This window comes from Triturus cristatus, chromosome 12, assembly GCF_964204655.1.
Source record: "Triturus cristatus chromosome 12, aTriCri1.1, whole genome shotgun sequence".
NCBI classification, from domain to species: Eukaryota; Metazoa; Chordata; class Amphibia; order Caudata; family Salamandridae; genus Triturus; species Triturus cristatus.
The window spans coordinates 469,831,123-469,854,843 of NC_140595.1; the positions used below are offsets into that span (position 1 = coordinate 469,831,123).

The window sequence follows — 23,721 nt, forward strand, 5'->3', positions numbered from 1 at the left end:
GAATCTATGAAAGATTGAATACTGGAGAACAAACTAGTTACTTACCTGTACACTATGGTTCTCCAGTATTATCTTTCATAGATTCACATGTGGCCCGCCCAGCTCCCCATTTCTCAGGCAGAACCTCATTATTTCTAGATATATCCTGGTCTCTCACTCCGGGCTGGAAATCTGAGGCAGGATGGCTCTGCTGGGGAGTGTGATGTCAGGGCTGGCAGCCGATTGGCTGAGTTTTGGACCAAATAATGATGAGGGTTGGTTACCAAATAATATGATTCCCTATGGGATTTTGCCATGCAGTTTTTTCTAGTACTGCTGTGGTCATTCTGTTACAGTGAGACTCCCACCATGACGACGGGGAAGATACAAGCATATGAATCTATGAAAGATAATACTGGAGAACCATAGTGTACAGGTAAGCAACTAGTTTTTTCCCTAAGGTGTGACAGTTACCCCTTTGTTGCCCCCTTTTTTCACCCACCACCACCAGAGAGTACAACAAGGGGTTTCGATGATCATAATACATATCTCTTCTCAGCAGTCTTGCTTACCCCGCTTTGTGAATGGGTCCTGCTGGGCCCCTCAAGCTCAGTCATTTCTTGAAACACCTATCTGGGTTTAACACACTCTAAATGCCTCAAGAGGCTGTTGCCTCCTTACATGGGGTGGCTCAGCATCTCACTGACTTCTCCGACCCCCCCCCCCCACCCCCCCTTGCATTATCTGCAGACTGCAGCCCACTGACCACCCTCTGTTTGGGCTTAGCTGACTGTAGACGACCCTTCTTTTCCCACACCAGGCTCCCGGACACTCCCTCTGCTGCCAAGAACTGTACACAGCCTGTGCTGGCTCTGCCCATGCGGTATCGATGCATAGCAGCTTGAAGCTCCTCCACCGTGGCACTGCCTGAACCAACATCGCCTGGAAACTAGAATCTGCATCAGGAAACTTCTATAGTGTCTCATCGTAACTGCAGCCAAGCTCGCTCACTCGTGAAGTGAAAACAGATCCAAAACAAGTAACTCTGAGGAGGGGACGAAAGGGAGAACTTAACAATACCACTAACCCGGAGGAAGCTCCCGAATGGCTACTGTAGCAGGCCTCCTTGTTCCCATAGAGAACCGTTTTGCCTGCTCTGTCCTGAGGGACATTTTGGTTGCAAGCTCATCCTCAAACTCTCTAGTACTGCTTTGTTATCTAGTCTAAGAGTGCGAAATCTGTGATTAGAAGTATTGATCAGAACAAAGAACTCCTTACCTTTTATATCGCTCTTTCTGGGGTACATTGTAACTGCGGATTCCTCACTGCCCTTCCGTCTCCTTGTTCTGTGGAGTAGAAATCTGCATGTTATAGAAAGAGCCTAAGTTAGACGTCAACGCAGTGTCATCTGCAATTCTTCATCTGATCTGCTTCTAAGGGACGAGTAAACAAAACGATGCAGAAACGGACATCTGCGGACAGGGGTGGCTCCTGTATACCACTTTTGGGGCTGTGTGACATCGCTGTGAAGTAGTGTGGCAACACCAGGTATCACATGTAAGGTATTGCTTAAAAATCACCAGGTCCCGTCCAATATGTGCACATTTTCTGAAGGTGAGAATTCTAGAGTTTGATGGGAGTATCCCCAGAAAAGACCGGTACGAAAGCTAAGTAACTTTTTTATCTACAGCAGGTAGTCCATGAAGGTACAATATGGGCCTCAGTTTGTCCCAAAACCCTGCTTGAAAATGTGTGAAATCACAGAACTTATCTTTGACGAACCCTACTCATGCTTTCTGTTTCAACAAAGGGAGATACCACAGATATCATTTGAATTAGTAAGGAATATGCCTAACTGCATAGCACTGAGCAAGATGGGAATTTTCCTTTGATAGTGTCACTGTCTCCAGATGTGATGAGTTAAGGGGTTGCTAAGCTTACGTCTGAAGCTTCAACCTTTTGAGAGTAGTCTGTTTCTAGGACTGAATAGCAAAAACATGGAGACTGATTAGAGTAGGGTGTTTTAAGAAGGTAATGCCAATATGAGCCCTCATTGTATTTATGCATGTGTGCTTGTGGGGGAGAACAAATAACCAAACTTGTGTTATTTAGGTGCATCACTGCCTAGGGTCAGAATTATTCACCCAGTGGTCAGTGGCATGACAAAGCAACTCTTGTCTGGGCTGATCCAAGTTGTGATTGAAAATATCTCAAACCGTTGGATGAATGGGCATTAAACAAAGAGGCCAGTGGAGGCTGACTCGCATCCCACTGTTTGTATATTGGAAAGTGTAGGTCTTGCTGTCAAGCTAGAAATAAATAAGCTCACAATAAAAAGCATTGATGGTAAGTGGCTTATTTCAGGTTAATAACGCAAACACTTTGTATACCTTTTTTATTTCAGATGTTCAAAATTTTGGAAGTATACAATAAAGCTATTCACGCTGAGGATCATGAAAATGCACCACAGCAAATTGTTGCAGTTGGAACTCGATGGATGAAAGCATTAGATGATGTTGCCCGAGATTACATGACTGATCCTCACGTTGTGATAACCAGCATGGAAGAAGCTGCTTTTTATGGAAATGTTCAACAGGTGCAGATTTTTACTAAATTGATTGATGTTTTCTAAACTTTTGTTTAGGCTGCAGTGAAAAACTTTGTTGAGATGGTGTATCTCATAAGGGTAGTGTTTTAATTAATCTCTCCTCTTCTATTCACAGTTAGATTGGGAAACAAGATTACAGATAGACTGGGAATCTTTGTGTTCGAGGCATATGAGCTGCAGATTACACACTATGCATAGATCGCCATCTGGTGTTGGGCCCGGATGTTTGCACTTGTTTTTGTCTTGGAAAGTCTTTGGAAGTCACGAGGTATGTGACTCCTCCTTTGGATCATAGTGCACATGGGCATCGGCTCCATCCTCAGATTGTTTTTTCCGCCATCGGGCTCAGATGTGTTCTCGCGTTCCAGTTCGGAACCGTTAACGGTTTTCTCTTTCGACGCGCAATCCTTCCTTTCTCAACGGTATTGTTTCGATCGCGTTTTCCCAATCCACGCGACCCTTCAACTTCGAAGTATTCGATTCCGGTCGTCGACGAAGGCCTTCGGGCCTACCTGGGCCTCATCTCTGGCTCATGGAAAGGACGCCATTCAAAAAGTGTCCTCGATGTGGGTCGACGTTTCTTCACACCGACCTGCATGAGGTGTGTAACCTCTGTCTCTCACCGGAGCACGAGGCCAGAGACTGTCCAGCTTGCGCCTCCTTCTGCTCCATGAAGACGATCCGGGACCAATGAGCTAGAAGAACAATGGCTCGCTCGTCATCATCGATCACTGACGACATCTTCCAAGAAGGCGTCAATGTTCCGGAGCAAGGTCGGGTCGAAGAACGCATCATCAGCGCCTCCGAAGCAGATGACTCCGATGCCAAGGACATCACTCCAGCTCAGAGGGCCGTGAGTACAGACGTCGACCCCGACCCAAACCTCCCTCCCCCCCCCCCCCCCTCGACACCATCAAAAAAGGCTTTGGTACCACCTTCACCTTCGGGCCCAGGTGCACACAGAGACACTGCTTCCCATGCACCGCCTTCGGGCCCGGTAAAGAAGCCTACTAAGCCTTTAGGTGACTCGGGCTCAAGTCAGCCTACACTCTGTGCCGAAAAACATACTCGGGCCCCGAAAAAGAAGGCGTCCTCTTCCTCATCCACGCCGACCACTGCTTCAACATCTAAGCACTCAGCGTCAAAGGCTAGTACCGGTTCCTCGGCACCGACAACACCCTCTGAGCCGATCAAAAAAACGCCCACCAAAGGGCCCGACTCCCATTCTTCAAAGTCAGACCTCCAGACCGAAAAAACAACAGGTTCCATCGGACAAAGACTCTGCAAAACTGCACGGTTCCAAATCTAGAACCACTACCGAGTCGACGCCGAAAAAACTTACAGCACCAAAGCCGTCGACTCCGAAGGATCTGCTTCCCACAGAGGAACTGTTTCGTCCAGATCCTACCCAAAATTCTCTTGTGAAGGATCCTAAGACTGGTCACTTAATGCTTAGTATCAAGAAAAGACCCCTAGAAGCGCCGACACCACCACCTAAAAAGAGAGACTTTGCTACCTCTCCATTAAGGATCCCTTCTCCTCTTCCTCCTCCTCACCACACCGCTCTCCTATGCCATCACCTACCCCAGTAGATGATGATGATAACACCTCAGATGATGCAGGGGGAGGTGCAGACGATCAACCCCTAGGGGACCCTACCCCTACTGGCTCCCCAGACCCCTGGCATGATTAGTGTCCCAGATGTCCCTTACACCCCACAAGATGACATCTACCCCTCCAGGCCTTCCCCTCTTGAGGATAATATCGGCTTCAACCAGCTCTTTCACAGAGCTGCCCAGTACCACGGGGTTGCCCTTCATACAGACCCAGTAGAGGAAGATTTTCTCATGGACATCTTCAACACCACACAAAGGTCCACCTCAATTTTACCCATGCTTAAAGGGGTCATTAAGCATGCACCAGAGATCTTTAAAGACCCAGTCAGGGCTCAAGTCATCAACCCGAGAATAGAAAAAAAGTATAAGGCTGCTCCTACTGATCCAGCATACATTAAGGGCCCGCACCACTAGACTCCTTGGTAGTTTCTAATGCAAGGAAGAGAGACAATTCCCAAACATGAGGTGACCCACCAGATAAGGAATCTAAACTCCTGGACGCCTCTGGCAAACGCACAGTGTCACCGGCAGCAAACATATGGTGCATTGCTAATACACAAGCGCTCTAAGCCAGGAGTGACAGGGCACATTATGATGAACTTGAGTCCATAATGCATCACCTCCCTGACAGGTATAAAAACAGGGCCAATGAACTCATACAGGAAGGTAAAACCATCACTAACACCTCCATCCGTTGTGTCTTAGATGTAGCAGATACCGCCTCAAGGGCAGTAAACACCAGTGTTGTTTTGCGTAGGCATGCCTGGTTATGCATCTCAGGTTTTAAACCTGAAGTCCAGAGTTCCATACTCAATCAGCCATTCGATGAGCAACACCTATTGGGCCCCAATGTGGACGTATCACTTGAAAAAATGAAAAAGGATACAGACACAGTCAAATCTATGCGATCCTTGCAGTCGCAAGCTCCCAGGCGGTCCTTTCGTCGCTCATCCTTCAGAAGCACCCACATAGGCTACTCCTCTGATAGCCCCTCCACTTCTTACAAGGCTCCCACCCAATCCACCTTTACTAGAGGTTACCAAAGGGGTGGTTACAGGGGGAGCAACAGCAAAGGCAGAGGTAAAAACAACAACCCCCGCTCTGCCTCCACCCCCACCCCATGACTTCCCTCCACTTCCCCCAGACCATTCCACTTCAGTCGGGGTAAGACTCCACCAGTTCCTACCTGCCTGGGCAAACATCACTTCAGACAGGTGGGTGCAACAGATAATTCAATCAGGCTACTGTCTCGAACGAACATCGATTCCCCCCCCCCCCCCCCCCAAACATACCACCCAAACAGTGTCCAATGTCACAAGAACATCTGTTACTGCTAAAGCAGGAGGTAATCACCCTCCTTCAAAAAAGTGCAATAGGACCAGTTCCCCTACACCAACAAAACAAGGGAGTTTACTCCCTCTATCTTCTCATACCAAAAAAGGACGGCTCTCTCAGGCCTATTTTAGACCTCAGACCCTTAAACCTATACATACACTCAGACCATTTCCACATGGTCGCACTTCAGCAGGTCCTTCCTCTGCTTTCACAGGGCGACTTCCTTACTACCCTAGACTTCAAGGATGCCTATTTCCACATTCCCATTCACAGCGCTCACAGAAAATATCTCAGATAGTGGACGGTCAGCACTATCAATTCAAAGTACTCCCATTCGGAGTCAACACAGCACCAAGAGTGTTTACCAGGTGCCTAGCGGTGGTGGCAGCACACCTAAGAAGACAGCTTATCCACGTCTTCCCATATCTAGACTACTGGCTCATAAAAGCCAGCTCATACAATCAGTGTGTACAACACACTCTCACCACTATTCAACAACTTCACGACCTGGGGTTCACAATAAACCACACCAAGTCCCAGCTGCAACCGTCCCACACGCAACAAGACCTCGATGCCACAATAGACACCTCAAGAGCGCTAGCCTATCCAGTCCCGCCAGGAGAGCAAGCATACAAGCTTTTCTCACCAAATTCCAACTGCAACACTCTCTTCCAGCTCGAGTGTTCATGCAAATCATGGGGATGATGGCCTCTTGCATATTCATATTGCCTCATGCAAGACTCCAGATGCGTCCTCTCCAAGAGTGCTTAGTACGCCAATGGAACCAGGCTCAAGGTCAGCTAACAGATCTGGTGTTGGTAGACGGTCGTACCCATCGCTCCCTGCAGTGATGGAACACCAAGAACCTTTCCAAAGGGCGACCGTTCCTAGAGCCGATTCCTCAAATAGTTCTGACGACGGACGCATCGCTCTCCGGCTGGGGAGCTCACCTAATACATCTCACCATGCAGGGCAGGTGGACACCTCAACAAACGTTACTCCACATCAACCACCTGCAGTTACTAGCCATATTCCTAGCCTTAAAAGCATTTCAAAAATACATATCAGGCAAAGCTGTCTTAGTCCGCACCAACAACATGACAGCCATGTATTATATACAAAAACAAGGCGGGACACACACTGCAGCTCTCTCAGCTCGCACAGAGCATATGGAGGTGGGCTATACCTCAGAACATCTTTCTCCTAGCCAACATGTCCCAGGAGTCCAAAACACAATAGCCGATCAGTTGAGCCGTTAAACACAACAAATCCACAAGTGGGAACTTCATCCGCAAGTTCTTCAGCCGTTTTTTCAGATGTGGGGGCAACCACAGATAGACCTCTTCTCCACCCAAGAAAACAGCAAATGCCCAAGCTTCGCCGCCAGGTATCCTCACCAATTATCCAAAGGCAATGCGATATGGATGAACAGGTCAGGCAGATTTGCGTACGCTTTTCCGCCTATCCCACTCATTCCACTAGTGGCACGCAAACTACAGCAACACTCCTTAAAGCTCATCCTAGTGGCTCCAACGTGGGCCAGACAACCATGGTACACCACATTAACACAGAACCATGGAGAGATCCAACACCCAGACCCAGCTCGGCTCAACCTCGCGATCTGGCGCCTGAAGTCCTAGAATTCGGTACCTTAACCTTCCTCCGGACTGTATGAACGTCATTAAAGAAGCTAGGCGGCCTACCATTAGAGCATGCTATGCAGCCAAGTAGACACGATTTGTATTATGCTTTCTTAACAAAAACACTGATCCCCTAGATGTGTCTATCCAACACATCATAGGCTACTTACTACACCTCCAAAGATGCAACTTAGCCTACACGTCTGTCAGACTGCATCTTGCTGCTATAGCAGCATATCTAGAAAATAGACATCATCTCTCACTTTTCAGAGTACCTGCCATAAAGGCCTTTATGGAGAGTCTCAAAAGAATAATTCCATCCAGAGTACCACCTTCACCTGTGTGGAATTTAAACATCGGTCTCACAAGATTAATGGGGCCTCCATTTGAACCTCTACATAAATGTGAGCTACAATTCTTAACATGGAAAACTGCTTTCCTAGTAGCCATTACTTCTCTACAAAGAGTTAGCGAACTGCAAGCACTAACCATTCAGGAACCCTTTCTGCAGATGCATCATAATAAGGTTGTTCTCCGAACTAATCCTAAATTCCTCCCTAAAGTCATTTCTCCCTTCCACCTCAATCAATCTGTGGAGCTGCCTGTGTTCTTCTCGCAGCAACAGTCGCACCTTAGATGTCTCAAGAGCACTGCTGTACTTCATAGAGAGAACACAACCTTTTCGTAAGACCAAACAACTATTTGTGTCTTTCTCACCACCACACAAGGGCAACCCCATATCAAGATCTGGGATAGCTAGGTGGATTGCCAAATGCATACAAATTTGTTACCACAAAGCAAAACGTACATGATCTGTTCCTCCTGAAGCCCACTCTACACGAAAGATAGAGGCTTCAATGGCATTTTTAGGGAACATTCCCTTAGACGATATCTGCAGAGCAGCTACATGGTCTACACATTCACAAAACACTATTGTGTCGATGTGCAAACTAAACAACAAGCTAGTGTGGGCCAGGCTGTACTCAAAACACTATTTCAAACTACTGCAACAGATACAGGTGGTCGCCGCTAGGCGGGGATACTGTTATACGATCTATGCATAGTGTGTAATCTGCAGCTCATATGCCTCGAACGGAATATGCTACTTATCAGTATGCATCTGTTCTTGGCATGTAGAGCTGCAGATCTACACACGCCCACCCGGTTACCTTTATCTGTTCCAGTATTATCTTACTTAGATACAGCATACATGGGTATCTTTCCTGTTTTCTTACAAAGCTCCATCATTTCGAAGCTGGCGAAAAACAATCTGAGGATTGAGCCGATGCCCATGCGCACTATGATCCAAAGGAGAAGTCGCATACCTCGTGACTTCCAAAGACTTTCCAAGACAAAAACAAGTGCAAACATCTGGCCCCAACACCAGATGGCGATCTATGCATAGTGTTTAGATCTGCAGCTCTACATGCCAAGAACAGAGGCATACTGGTAAGTAACATATTCCTTTTCAAAATTTAGAATCATTCTAAATTGTTTCAGCCCTTCCCACACTTCACTTTCAAATCGATTCCAGGACCAAGCATAACTGGTTGACAGTAATTCAATATAGAATGGCTTGACACCAGCCTGCTTAATTGGCACAAGATATTCCTTTTCACTCACGTATTCAATTCCTGTAGTAATACTTTAGTGACCTAGAGCAGGGCAGCTGGAATTATGCTACAGGGGAGGTCCAAATTATGTGGCAGGGTCGAATAAATTATGCGGCATGGAAAGGTAAATTATGCTGCATAATCCATCACATTTTATGACAGTATTATTGCATTATTTTGTCTTTTCTATGCATTTTAACACTGTCTGGACAAAGGTTCCACCTCATTAGTAACAATTACAGCAATACACAACTGAAAGGTGACCACTTTAATTTTGCAAAAAGCCTTCCTTCGCTTAGCAACAAGTGTCATTGTTTTGAGTAATTGCTCATCTATTTGACCTAGAAACAAAATGTGTTTCTTGGTCACACCTGCAAATTATGTAGCAGGTGATGAATTATATAGCAAATGCATAATTATGCAGGAAATGTGGTGCCGCAGAATCAAATAATTTCAGTAGCACTTACTTAGGGTAAAATAGAATAGTTTGCATGTTGTTGGATTAGTTTTTATGGGAAGCATTGCAGTGTCTTTGATTAGTGTCCATTGCATACATACATGGGGCACCGTAGCCTTGCATAGATCTACATTAAAACATCTCCCTGTGTACTCGCCGTAAGACCAAAAAATCCAAAGACCTTGCAGTTATGGTTCAACATGTATTCTATGCCAGTCAAAAGACTTGTAAATCAAGAATAAGTACTTGTGAAGTTGCTTAACTCATTAGCACCCCAGTAGTGTTGTTGTCATAATCAATTATTAGATTTCCCCAAATCCCCATTTGCCTCTGAGGCCTACACAGACTGAGCATCCTTGCTTTCTGTTTTAGACCTGCATTAACAGGGTCAGAGTGGGACTGAAAATGGGCCCAGCTACCAAAATAAAAGTGCTCTTAATCTCTTCACCCAGTCATACCAATGTTGTGCAATGACAAGGTCCTCGCTCAACTTAAAAAAAAAAAAAAACTATGCATAAAAAAATTGGGTGATCTCTACCAAAATGAAAGCTTCTTTGATATTTCTTCACTTCTCACTTACTTTCACCACACACCATAAGATATTTTTCTCTTTTACCATCTTAGGGCCATACTCAAGGCAAACACACCATGCTTCTCATTAGAAACCCCTACCTTTAAACCACTAAAATACCTACTAACCATCAGGTCAACTAGGAAACTAAGGACAAATCTGTATACCACTAGCCAGATCGAGGCCCCCATACTCCAAGGCACAATGGGACAATGCATTACGTACCTCGCTATCTGACAAGGAATTGCAATATTGCTGTTCATACTGCTTGTAAGAAATTTGGTTGTTGGTTGACAGGTTTATAAGCCCTGGTCATGCAGTGAAAACCATCCTTGTCAGGGTAAGGCACAAGCAAATCTCAAATTAACCTGTGCTCACCCCCCTGGTAACTTGGCACAGAGCAGTCTGCTTAATTTACCAGGTTCCCTGTATGGCCCATTGTCATTTTTCCTATGTTAGCCTAGTCGTGCATGCTGTGGGCCGCATATCTTATCATATAACTGAAGACTGGAGTAATAAAAACACACTGAGCGAAGGCCCTGAAGCAAGATTACTGCATCAGCTGAGATGTAGAACATCCATCTATGTATACTAAGGTACGTGGTCCACCACTAATCCCAGAGATATTTGATAATATATTCAATCTGAAAGAAACACGTTAGTTAGATTCCTCACCTTAGAATATCCCCAGGCGTCAGGCTGGATCCGGAAAGATTTTTTGTCAGCAATACCCTTGCGCGTCGCTAGGCGTCATCTGCGGCTCCGCGTCCGTCGTCTGCGTCGTGATCACCGGGATGATGTAGACGAAGTCCTCGCATTCCGGTAAGTCGAGGCACAGTTAGAAGTCGAAGAGGCGACATCGCTCTTCTAACTCCCCTCGCCGGTCGCGTGACTCGGCTGAGGGTACGGGTGGCACCACCCGCGTGGCTCTGTTGGAGCCGCGGGAATCGCGTCCGACCCCATACCCTCCGGTCCCTGGGTCTGACGTGACTCCGGCGGATATCAGAGACTTCCTCGTGGCCATGGCTGAGATCCACAAATTTCTCCGGGGATGTCCAGAGCACCCTCAAGGACATGCCATTCGATGGCCGTCGCCTTTTTGGCGACAAAGCGGATAGTGCGCTGGAGCGCTTTAATGAATCCAGGGCTACAGCCAAGTCCTTGAGCCTCTCGGTCCCGTGCCCACAAACTTCCACTTTTCGCCCCTTTCGTGGCCATGGAAGGGGCGCCCCCTCACGTCTGTCTAGCCACAGGCCGCAGAACCAGCCTCAATGCTGTTGCAGACGTGGATTCCGCCGAGGTGGAGCAGGGGGACAAAGAGCCCGTCCGTCCACATCTGCCCCAGCAGCACCCGCCTCAAAGCCCTCCTAGTCCGAGCTTTCAGGCCCATTCCACGCCAGTGGGAGGCAGAGTTCGCCATCACCTGCTCCACTGACGCACCATCAGATCGGACAGGTGGGTGCTGCAAATTGTCCGAAGGGGCTACTCCCTCCCCTTCGAGGCAACCCCTCCAGCCATGCCACAGCAGTACCACCGCATGTCGGGGGATCACTTGAATCTTCTGCAGGAGGAAGTTATGGCCCTTTAGGCCAAGGGGGCCATCGAGCGCGTTCCTGGCCCAGAAGTAGGTCGTGGTTGTTATTCCCACTACTTTCTGGTTCCCAAGAAGGGCAAAGGGGGCCTACGCCCCCTATCTTGGAACTCAGGAGCGTCCACGCCTTCCTCCGGAAGGAGAAGTTCAAGATGCTCACCTTAGCTCAGGTTCTGGCTGCCCTAGACCCTGGGGACTGGATGGTAGCGTTGGACTTGCAGGACGCTTATTTCCACATCCCCGTTCTACCGGCCCACTGGCGTTACCTGCGGTAGACCACGAACACTTTCAGTTTACCATGCTCCCCTTCGGCCTCACCAGTGCCCCTCGGGTGTTCACGAAAGTGATGGCGGTGGTCGCAGCTCATCTGTGAAGATTAGGGGTTCCAGCCTTACCCTATCTCGACGACTGGTTGTTGAAGGCGGGCACGCCCCAGGCAGTAGTCTCCCACCTCCAGACTATGGCCAACCTCCTGCATTTGCTGGGGTTTTCCATCAATGTGCCAAAGTTGCATCTGAGTCCCTCCCAGAAGCTCCTCTTCATCGGAGCGGTTCTGGACTCGGCACAGTTCTGGGTCTATCCTCCGGAACAGTGGGTTCGGGATATTCAGGCTCTGATTCCGATGGTTCAGCCTTTATCCCGGGTTTCGGTCAGGTTGGTGCTGCGGCTTCTGGGTCTGATGGCCTTCTGCATCCTGCTGGTACATCACAACAAGTGGTGGGTGCGGGCTCTGCAGTGGGACCTGACGTTTCAGTTGGCCCAGCATTGGGGCAACCTGTCCGACCATGTCTTGATCTCGGAGGGCACTGCAAGACAGTTGCATTGGTGGCTCACGAACCGCGATTGGGTCAGTGGCAGATCACTCTCCCTACCCCAACCGGAGCACGTAGTGGTGACGGATGCGTCCCTCCTCGAATGGGGGGGGCGACATGGGAGAGGCGGAGATCAGAGGCCTCTGGTCTCTGGCGGAGTCCCGGCTCCATATCAACCTCTTAATGCTGCGGGCGATCCGTCTTGCACTGAAGGCATTCCTTCCCTCTGTTCGGGGGAGTGTAGCGCAGGTGTTCACAGACAACACCACCGCCATGTGGTATTGCAACAAGCAGGGCGGGGTGGACCCTTTGTCAGGAGGCTCTGCGCCTCTGGACATGGCTGGAACATCAGGGCATCACCCTGGTGGTTCAACACCTTGCGGGCTCTCTGAACGCCAGAGCGGCCGAACTCAGCCGCCGGTGCATGATGGATCACGAATGGCGTCTGCACTCGGACGTGGCGCAAGGACTCTTTCGGCAGTGGGGAGAGCCTTGGTTAGATCTATTCGCCATCGAAGAGAACGCGCAATGTCATCAGTTCTGCGCGTTGGAATTTCCAAGGCGGCACTTGCTCGGAGACGCTTTTTGTCGCGAGTGGAGTTGCGGTCTGTTGTACGCCTTTCCGCCTATACCACTTCTGCCCAGAGTGCTGAAGAATATCAGGCGTGAGCGGGCCCAAGTCATCCATGTGGCTCCAGATTGGGCACGAAGATACTGGTATCCCGAGCTACTCAGTCTATCGACCAATCCCCCGATTCGACTGCCTCTTCAGGAGGATCTTCTGTCGCAGCAGCAGGGAATGGTCCTCCACCCGAACCTGTCCAGCCTCCACCACCATGCGTGGAGATTGAGCGGCGGCAGTTGATGCCATTTGACTTGCCTCCTGAAGTCTGTAATCTTGTTCTGGCAGCCAGGCGTCCCTCCACAAAATCGGTATATGCCTGCAGGTGGAACAAAATTGTGGCATGGTGCACAGCAAAGGCTGTGGATCCCCTTTCCGCCCCTCTTGAAGAGGTTCTCCTCTTTCTTCTTTCCCTGGCCCAGCAGGGCTCTGCTCTGTGCACCCTCAAGGGATACCTTTCGGCTATTTCTGCTTTCTTACGGCTTCCTGATCAGCCTTCTATTTTTAAATCCCCTATTGTTTCTCGATTCTTTAAGGGCATTACTCACATGTTTCCTCCTGTCCCTTTCGTAATGCCTCAGTGGGATTTGAACCTAGTGTTGACCTGTCTGATGTGCGCTCCATTTAAGCCACTTCATAATTGTCCCCTTCGTCTTCTGACTCTTAAGACTGCTTTCCTGGTTGCCATCACCTCTGCTAGAAGGGTGAGTGAGCTCCAGGCTCTATCTTCTAAGCCTCCTTTCCTTTCTGTCCATCCGGACAAGGTTGTTCTCAGGACTCGTCCTTCCTTTCTCCCCAAGGTGGTAACTGCCTTTCACATCGGCCAGTCTGTTACACTGCCTACCTTCTTTCCTCCTCCGCATCCCTCGAAAGAAGAAGAGAGGCTCCACCGTCAGGACCCAAAATGGGCGCTGTCCTTCTATCTGGACCGCACGAAACAGTTCCGGGTGGACGACCAACTCTTTGTTGGCTATGTGGGCACTAAGAAGGGGTGGGTGGTGCACAAGCGAACCATCTCTCGGTGGGTTGTTTTGTGTATCAAGGCCTGTTATTCCTTGGCTAAAAAGGAACCTCCTGTGGGGCCCATTCCACTCGTGCCACAGCGGCGACCACTGCCCTGGACCGGGGAGTCCCCTTGCAGGACATTAATCAGGCAGCAACGTGGGCCTCGCTGCACACGTTTGCCAAACATTATTGCCTGGACAGCCAAGTCCGGAGAGACCGCTTCTTTGGCTGTTCCGTTCTCCAGGACTTCCTGGTGTGATCATGGTTCGCAGACCCACCACCGGGGTTTGTATTGCTGGGGTATCTATTCTAAGGTGAGGAATCTAACTAACGCGTTTCTTTCAGATGAACAAGTTACTTGCCTTCGGTAACGATATATCTGTAAGAAACATTAGTTAGTTAGATTTCACACCGCCCCACCCATCCTCCCCGTTATGCGCACCGATATCTAGGGTTGAGGTCATCCCTTTCAGGGCCCTAGATTCTTGGCACCAGTGTTGGTCTCTTGCATGGCTCTGCGTTCCTGGCGCGGAAAGCTATGTACAAGAACAAACGTCAGCGCGCGAGGGCGGCGTCTAAGTACTCCGACGTCATCCCGGTGATCACGACGCCGACGATGGACGCGGAGCCGCAGACGACGCCTAGCAACGCGCAAGTGTATTGCTGAGGAAAAATCTTTCCGGATCCAGCCTGACGCCTGGGGATATTCTAAGGTGAGGAATCTAACTAACTAATGTTTCTTACAGATATATCGTTACTGAAGGTAAGTAACTTGTTCTTTAGTTTCTGTGGAAAGGGGGCTGTTTTCTTAAAGCTAATCTGTCTTATAAAATTACAGGGCTTTTTATGATGCATGTGTTAAAATGAGTGAATACGATTTTAATGAATGTCATGATATGTGCAGGCCCAACATCAGCAATATCAGTAAATGCAATGTGGACGTATGCCGCTGCCTGTTCCCACATAACCTCGACAATGCCAGTCAATGCAGTGTCAATGTATACCATAACTTGTGCCCGCACAGCAGAGCCAACATCCGCAATAATGATACCAGTGTATGTTTTTAAGGCTCCCAGTTTTCCGTGTTTACTGTTAAATACAGTGTGGAAACATGCTGTTTTCAGTCTACATTTTCTTTTTTAAATGGAGAAGTGCTGCCACGGCAGGCAAGATGGTGGTTGAGCTGTAGTGCTACTCCCGTCACCCTGTTAAATCCACCCTCATCCTGTCTGACAATTACACTGTTCTGGTCCATCGGATACTGGGGCTGTCTGTGGTGTCCCATTTTGTTGCTGGACAAGCTGGTTGAGCTCCTTGCATCAGGTAGTCTGCTGCATGGTCTGCGTGGCGGCACACTCCCGCTTGGGTTTTAAGTCTGACAGGGTGGTGTGCCTTGCTCCTGCAGAGGCGAGGTGTGGCGCTTTGGATTGGCCGGCAGCGGCTGGAGCAGAAGAGAGAGATCCTGACCGGTTGTGCTGCCTGCCCCGCTGAGACCGTGTGTGGGCCTAGCAACGAATTGACGTGAGGCCAGCTGCTTGAAATTGTACTGCAGCGTGCGCAGGAGAGCTGCCTGGCTGGTTTCCACCGGCTTTGGTGGGCCCCTTAAACCCCGATTGGTGCCATGCTGTTGCAAGGGCGGCTTGGCGGTACCCTGTTACCACATTTGGGACTGGGGCCAGTGGCCCTCCACTTTGACTTTTGGGGCTGCGACGGTGGGCGTGCTGTGGCCTGGTCTGATGGCGGCCCCCTTGGAAAAGGAGATGTACAGGAGAGATCGCTGTGACTATGGGACACCGGCGGTGCCACACCAGTGATTTGGGGCAGAGGAAGGAAAAGCACCCTGCCAGTCTAGGCCTAGGGCTGTGGCGGGGAGCCTGGGCATGTGTGCTGTCTACATACCTCTCTGATGTGGTTAAACGCTTGGTGCCGCAGCGAGGCCTGGCGCTGGAACCCGGTGATACCCTTGAGGCCAAGAGAACGCGAGGAAAATTTGTCTATTTGGGACCACGGTGTGAGTCCTTGAGGTGGTGTTTTTAGCAGGCCTTCGGGTGCCTGGGATTAGAAGCAATGTGAGTCGGACCACTGCTTGTGCAGTTACTTATTGCCTTGGGGGAAGGACTTTGGTGCTGGGATTCAGAGCCCCTTCATCTCCAGGTGCTGAGAGGCAGTGTGGTGCACTCACAGACGAGGGCACGCCTCGGCGATCAGAGTGCGTCCTATCCCATCAGACATTGGTGTTTTTTGCCTTGTGGACCCCCCTGCCCTGGCTCTATCCCCCTGTCACTAGAGGGTCCATTCAGGCCTTGGTTGGGGCCGCCCTTTTTTCCCACAGCATGGACTATTGTGCTCCTGGCTCCAGGAGGATGGGTCGTGAGAAGGTTCCACCGCCGACCCCGGTCTAGACCAGATTGGAGCAATATACGATCCCACCCACGGATCCTGGAGAATGGATGCGTACGGCCTGGCATCCCAGACACATGCGCTGGCGCAGCAGGGTGTGACAGACCTGGAGGTTAATCTCAAGACCATGCAGGATTTCAGGGACGCACCTTGAAGGTTGATGGCTTTCGCGTGGATCTCTCCCTGCTGTGCCAGTATCTAATGGGGTGGACAGAATGACTGAGGTTGAGACACGGGTGTCCACTGTGGAGGCTGAGATCACTTACCTTAAGAGCCAGATGTCTAAACTCGCCGCCTTGGTGTCAACACTTATGGATAGAGCAGAAGACGTAGAAAACAGATCACCAGGCAATAATCTCTAACTCATTGGTCTTCCGGAGTACCTGGATCAACAGGGCCTCACTGGAGTACTGAAGGACTGGTTTAAAACATGGATTCCAGGGAATGAGCCGTCTACCTTCTTTGTCATTGAGTGAGCGCACCACTCTCCGGCACCGAAGCCCCCACCTTCGAGCTACCCCTTGGTCTGTGATCCTGTGTCTTACAACTTTAAGGATCGGGACATGATTTTGCAGGAGGCCTGCTTCCTGACAGATTTGCAGTTCTCTAATTCTAAAGTGCTTATTTTCACTGACTACACGAAGGCGGTGCGTCTATGTTTATTAGCTGAGTTGAAACGAAAGCTCCTTGAACCCAATTTGCACTACATTTTTCTCCGGTCCGCCTTAAAATCATAATTCAGTCCGGTACTCTCTTCTTACACTCAGGATCATGCCTGCAACGGAACGGTGGCTGCTGCAGCGGTCTTCCCCTAAACTGATCCGTCTCAGGCGATGCCCTAATGGCAGTAGAGGGGGAACCGCTCCTTCTCTCGGAAGTCCTGTGTTTGGCTGGAAGATGGCTTCCAGGGGCTCTCTCTTGGTTTCGGGTTAGACTGACTCGCCTCCACCCTCGCCGACAGTGAATGATGACTTGTCTACTAATCTTATGATTTTCCACTCTGAGGCGGGTCAGGGCATTTTTTCTCAGCTTTCTACATCGCGTTGACTATTCTGCCGTCACATTGCTTCAACCTTGCTTTCTCCGGTTATGAAATGGAGACTGAATGAAGCCGGGTATTGTGGTGGCCAGCTTAGACGTCCCCTTACTGGACTGGCAGTATATGGGATTCACCTGTGGCCCACAGCACTCATTTTGTTGTGCACCCTTTAAGGATTGTACTGATCAATGTTGGTACCTGTTGTCAGGCACCATATCATTCTACATGGGTGCCTAAATTCCACAAACCTTCCCCTGAGTTAGCTTGTTGTGGGTAGTTGTTTTGGGCGACAGGTGCTTCCTGGGGTGAAGTGTGCGTTGAGGGGTGGGTGCTTCAATTGGGCCTTCTGGCCTGGTTCATTGTATGCAAAATGTTTTTTCCTTTGCAGGTTAATGGCAGGCAGGACCACTATCCTTTTTTAACCTGTATGGCTTCACACTGCATGCCGCTGTGTTATCATATTAGATCCTGCTCTCCGGCTGGAACCATCTACTGGTCTCTGCAAAGGTCATTGCCCGTCTAAGCTAAACTTTCTCTCCCGGAATGTTAACGGCCTGTTGGACCGGATTAAGTGCTCTGCAGGCCTACGGTATATTAGGCGACACAGGGCGGTGCTCGTCCTGTTACAGGAGACTCACTTATTGGTTACGTGCTGCGCTTTCTTAGGCTGCTTCAGTATGACAGGATTTACCCTTCTGGCTTTGTCCGTGGCTTGAGAGGGTTCGCCGCCCTGATACTCCAGTCCTTCCCCTTGGCTGTTACTGGGCAGCAGTCGAACTCACCGGGATGCTACATGGGCATTGAAGGCCGCATGCAAGCTAGGCAGTACAATTTCGTATGGGGCTATGTCCCTCCGCCCCCATTGCAACCCTCTCTCCAAACGCTGCGGTCCTTTCTTTTGACTCTCCCTCAAGGGGTTATAGTGGTTGAAGTTGACTTTAACGCAGACCCTGACCCTGAGCTCGACACCTCGACTGCCTCATACCCCGGCAGGCACACCTGATCAGTCTGTCGCTCTTCCTGGGCTGGTTCTGTTGGCCATTGTGGAGCGTGGTTCTCTTAGCATCCTACCCTGCATGCCTACACTCACCGCTCAGCGATGCATTCTGCACAATCTCACATAAATCTGCTGAGGCAGCCGGCGGCGGACCTCCTCTTGGTCCAATCTGTGCGCATTCTCCCACGCGAAATTGCTGATCATGCTCTGCTTTTGTTGTCTTGGAGGCTCCAGCCGGACACCTTGCTCCCGTCTTGGAGATTTAATGCTTGGCATTTGCAAAGCACCAGGTGTGCTGCCTTTGTGGATAAAGAATTTGGGGCATTTTTTAAGCTAAATGTATGATCGTTTTCATCAGCAGTGGCACTGTGGGCAGCCAGTAAGCCTTCGTTGCGTGGCTGTCTTAAGGGGTATGTCCCCCGAGGCCCAGCGCCTGTTGCGGGGGACAGAGTTTGAAGGTCAAATACTACGACTGGAGGCTGCCCTGCATCGCTGTGACACTGAGGATGCCCATCGTCTTTTGGTCATAATGCACAAAGAATTGAGGCAGGTACCCCTTGGGTAGGCCAAGCAATGTTGACTGGCTTCTGCGGAATGTATACGCATCCAGTGACAAATCGGGTTAATTACTGTACTTGCTGGCAACCATGTTATCTTAACAGGTTGGTCCCGGCGATTCGGGACTCATCAGGATGCCTCCAGGAGGAATTAACCACTATAACCCAGACGTTTGCTGATTTCTCTCAGGAGGTGTGTTCATGACATCCGCCGCCACCCGCAGAGGTAGCAGACCCGCTTCTGAATGACATACCGCTGCCGTCCATACCGAGCACCTTGGCCCAGAAACTAGATAAAGACCTACCGCTTGAGGAGGTGCATTTTGAGTTGACGGCACTGCAATCCGGAAAGACGGCCAGCCCGACGGGTATCCCGTTTAATTGAAAGCGCTTCCAGGTCTTTCTATGTCCCTATCTTTTGAATTTATATACAGCTGCAGTGCGGATCCTTTCTACCTGAACTAGATTGTTCCACAATTGTAGTCCTACCTAAGGAGGGCCTTCTCCCGGATCCATGTTTGACCTATTGTCCGATCTCCCTCATTAGCATTGATAATAAGACTTATGCGAAAGTCCTAGCGACGCATACCTTACCACACTTAGCTCATTCAGATCAATTTGGATTCATGCCGGGTGGCAGCACTTGTCACTGTGTCTGGAGTGTCTATGCCGCGTTTTCTCAGTTGCAAGACCTCAAGGGTTCACTGGCTCTCCTTTTATTCAACTTTACTAAGGCATTTGACACCATATCATGGGATTGTCTGGATGGGGTTCCTACAGCGGGCTGGACTGGGGGAGGTGTTCCCTCGCATGGTGCCTTTTCTCTACAACGCCCCAACTACTCTGGTCAGTGTAAACTTGGTCCATTCTTCCCTATTTCCCATTGAACGCAGCATGTCAGGGCTGTCCACTTTCTCCACTGCTGTCCAATTTCTCTACTGCTGTTCGCTTTGGCAATTGAACTCTTGGCATGGCTTATCCTCTGCTATGTGCAGATCTGGGACTGGCAGTGGGAGAGTGGCTTTGAGGACCGCATTGTGTTATACGGGGATGATATTCTTTTGATCAGATCAGTGCTCTGGTCCCCGATGCCTGACACTCCTTTGCTAATATGGTGATGCGTCCGGCCTCTGGATTAATGAGGGAAAGTCCTGCCTAGTGGAGGTGAGGGCAGATGCCAAGGGGCGGATCTGATGCCTCAACTTTACCATTTGGTGCAATTCTTTTAAATACTCAGGGATTCATATGTCCCCCTCCCAGACCTGGCTTGGAATCTTAATTTCCGGGTTCTGGCCCACACACTCAAGCGCAACCTGGGCAACTCTTCCATTCAATCCTATGGAGTTCACTACCCTCTTTAAGATGGTGTGTCTACTGCGCTACTTATATGTCCTAATTAACTATCCCTATTCCATCCCTCGCAAATGATTTCACTCTGTGAACACCAAGATCACCAACTTTGTGTGGGCGGGTGGTAGGCACTGGGTGCCCTTTTCAGACATTGCATAACTCCCCCTTTGATGGTGGTCTGGGTTTATCAGACATATAACTTTATTACCTCATAGCCCACTTGGTACAGATTAATGAATGATACATGTGTGGGTTGGACGACCTGGCATTCCACTTGGAGGTCCACTCAATGAATGCCAGAAATGTTTGTCGCCGGGAGATCTGAATTTCAGATCATAATGCCCTCACACACCTGTTAGGGTGTCATAGGGCGCTCCTCGTCGGACCGACGCTGCAATATCCAACGGCCCTTGTGGCTGCTTTGGCGGAGTTCTTTTGATCTGAGATCGCCGTATGTGAAGGGTGTATATATGCCATAACAGAGGAACTGTTTACCCACAGTGTCTTGTACATGTACATTGAGGAGCATGGGAACAGGACCTCTATAGACATCAGCTCTTCAGTCCCCCTTATTGATTACAGGTCCACTCACTGACACTCTGCCCTCTTGTACGCGGGTGTCTTTTACCTGCTGGAAGGCGGCTCATCGGCTGGGACCATCGACTCACTGAAATTACTCCTTTGTTGCGAGGAACATGGCTGTATCAGCTCTCAACTCTTGACTGCTTTGCCCCTGGGACCGGATTGGGATCTCATATCTGGTTGTTGTCTATAGAGGGGGCCACCTCGAGATGTTTTAGGATCTGAAGTCCCTGTACTCCCTTTCTAACTCTTGAACATTCTTAGCAGAGATGGGCGATGTGGGTAGGAGACCTGAATGATGATGATTGGAGGGGGCCTGTATGGCACCCTTAGAGCTGGCAATTTAGGTGCGACTGCGTATGTCCAATTAAATTATCTACATGCCCCGTACTTCACACCCCCAGCGTTTGCAGCGCTTATCTCCTAATGCCCCTGCTGCGCGCACAAGATGTGGGCTTCCGGCAACAGATTTTTTCCATATGGCATGGGACTGGTCAGTGTTGGGGGCCATACTGGGAGGAAATAAGTTTAAAACTTTCTTCTGTCCTCGGCCGCACCGTGGAATTCACCCCTCGTGATATATTGTTGGGGCTGAAGTAGGACTTTGGGGGACCAAAGGCAGAGCAGGCCTTTTTGGGGGTGGCCTGTTTGGGGTTGGACTGGTGTGCACATCAGCAAAAGCGAGTTTTTGTGTCTTGTGGCTGTTCTCAGAAGCACAGCCGAATATGGGGGAAATGGTGTAATCATTATGGACTGTCATTGTGATTCCATGCTGTTATGCTATACTGATGTCAGTTCCCACAATGTTATTGCCTGTGCACAGTATTCTTTTGCTGATAGTGTCCTGCCAAAAAAGTTTCAATAAAATTGGTTAGCAAAAAAAGGAGAAGTACAGACCATTGGGCTTCTTTTGAGTCATTTTTCATACGATCTTAAATCAATTTCAGAGCAACAAAGGAGTACAAACATGGCATGGAGAGTTAAAAACAGGATGATATTTCCTTAAATACTGACATATGTCAGCAGCCATTTGTAGTATAATGCTAATATTTACCTGTGGGTGTATTGTCATGTACTATTTGACTGCTTAATTTGTTAAAACAGGACACACATCAAATTATCAGTGCACGTTTATTAGTTAAATAAATGTGCAATAATACAATTTTACAACTTCATTTATTGATAGACCACAAAATTAATATGTATAAATACGGATAATATGGCCCAAAAATAAATATTATTCAATGCAGACAGTTTTTCAAAAAATAAATGCAATAAAACTGTGAGCCCTTGTTAGAATCAATGCTTGTGTGACAATATTATTGTTGCCATTAAGGTCAATGTACATTCAGACCAAAGCAACAATACCTTTGATAACACCAGTAAGAACAATGTTAATGTGCAAGATGAGAACTGTATGCACAATGTTGGTAATGTCAATAAAAATGATACCAGTGGCTGCCATATTATTCTTAGGCGTTCAAATAAACTCATATCATTGCTTTCGGATTCGCCCAATGTGCCTGCCTGATTAACCGAGAGCCATAGATATGTGGTCAGGTAGGTCCTGTGTACCATGCCCACGCTTATCGAGTAACAAGTCACATGTGGGGTCCCTCATAAAATACAGGCAAACCCAAACCCTGGGAAAACCCTGATCGGTCCTAGATAGTTACACCACAAACAAGACTAAGGTAATTGTCCCTAATTAAACTCTTTTGGCCAAAGGCTTGCATTCCCCAGAAATATCATAAAGCTAGATACCACATGTATATAGGTACACTCAATCATGACATGACATGCACACCACACATTGCAATCACGCACTCCTCACCCCGGACATTTTGGGACACACACACACACGCGCTGGCCCACATTAGCTGTCCCCGAGGTCGAGAGCCATCTGTGTACTTTTCTCATGTGCACATGTGATTGATTTATGACTAAGATGCTCTTTTGGAATGTAGAGAGCATTTTATTTTACCTCATGAACTGTATAAATTGACTGCCAAAAGTTTGTCCATCGAAAGATTTTAAGCAGACTCGTTCTGTCCAGGCTTTCCTGTCCTCAGCATTTATTTAAACCAACATGTTCCAGTTTTGCTAAACGCCTCTTGTCTTGTTGTTTATTTAAGGTAAATTCATATCTGAGCAACATATGGCCTGATAAATGCATACTTAAAATATTGTTAGTACTGTTTTCTATTTTTGGTGCAAATGCTTCATATCAGAGCACAATAGTTTAAATATTATAAACTTCCTTTGTGTCTCTTGTTTATATTATTGTGGACAATTAAGAATGAGAGAGCAAAAGTGTGTCCTGTTATCCCTGAGAGGGTAGAGAGTGTTTTGTTCTGGGTACTAAGTCACTTGTCTCTCTGGTTAGGTTAGGAGAGCAAGTGAGGCACTATAGCTGTTCGGACTCAGGCTTGTAGATAGTGATGTGGCATGGTGTATCCATCTCTACGTGCTGACGTTCTATGGTCTCGAGCATAGTTCTGTACTGGGACAGAATCCTTGCAACAAACCTAAAGGCAGTGTGCAACGGCTGTGTGCAATTTTTTAAACAAACACAGTGAAAACCCACCTCAAAAGGAGCCCTCAACAGTTTTAGGCAAATAGAGGAAGTTTTAATAAATAAAACAAGACCAAAAGTACAAAAATCCAATTAGTAAAAGTGTTGGTATTGAATTTTAAAGTTATACTGAAAATGGTGCCACAAATTGCTATAGGGGTATTTGGGTGTGCCCAACCGGGACAAAGTCACAAGTTCAGGCCAACTACAATAGAGCATGGCCCGGCGACTGGGACTAAGTTAGGCCAGCTAAACAGAGTACCCTAAATCCTGGTTGTGTGGATCTAGGTTGAAGATGCGCAGCCGAAACGATGTCAGTCCCAGTATGCGGCGAGTCTGTGGTACGAGGACCTGTTGCATCATTGTCAAGGA

General features: G+C 48.6%; 1 protein-coding gene across 8 annotated transcripts in view; it reads left to right on the plus strand.

The window, feature by feature from the left end:
- TDRD12 (tudor domain containing 12) overlaps window positions 1–23,721 on the plus strand; it is a 3,486,095-nt gene that overhangs the window by 1,650,993 nt on the left and 1,811,381 nt on the right. For all 8 annotated transcript variants that reach the window (XM_085639447.1, XM_085639446.1, XM_085639448.1 and 5 more), the window contains one exon: window positions 2,384–2,575. In XM_085639447.1, the coding sequence (XP_085495573.1) occupies window positions 2,384–2,575 (192 nt within the window). The remainder of the gene's footprint in view (window positions 1–2,383; window positions 2,576–23,721) is intronic.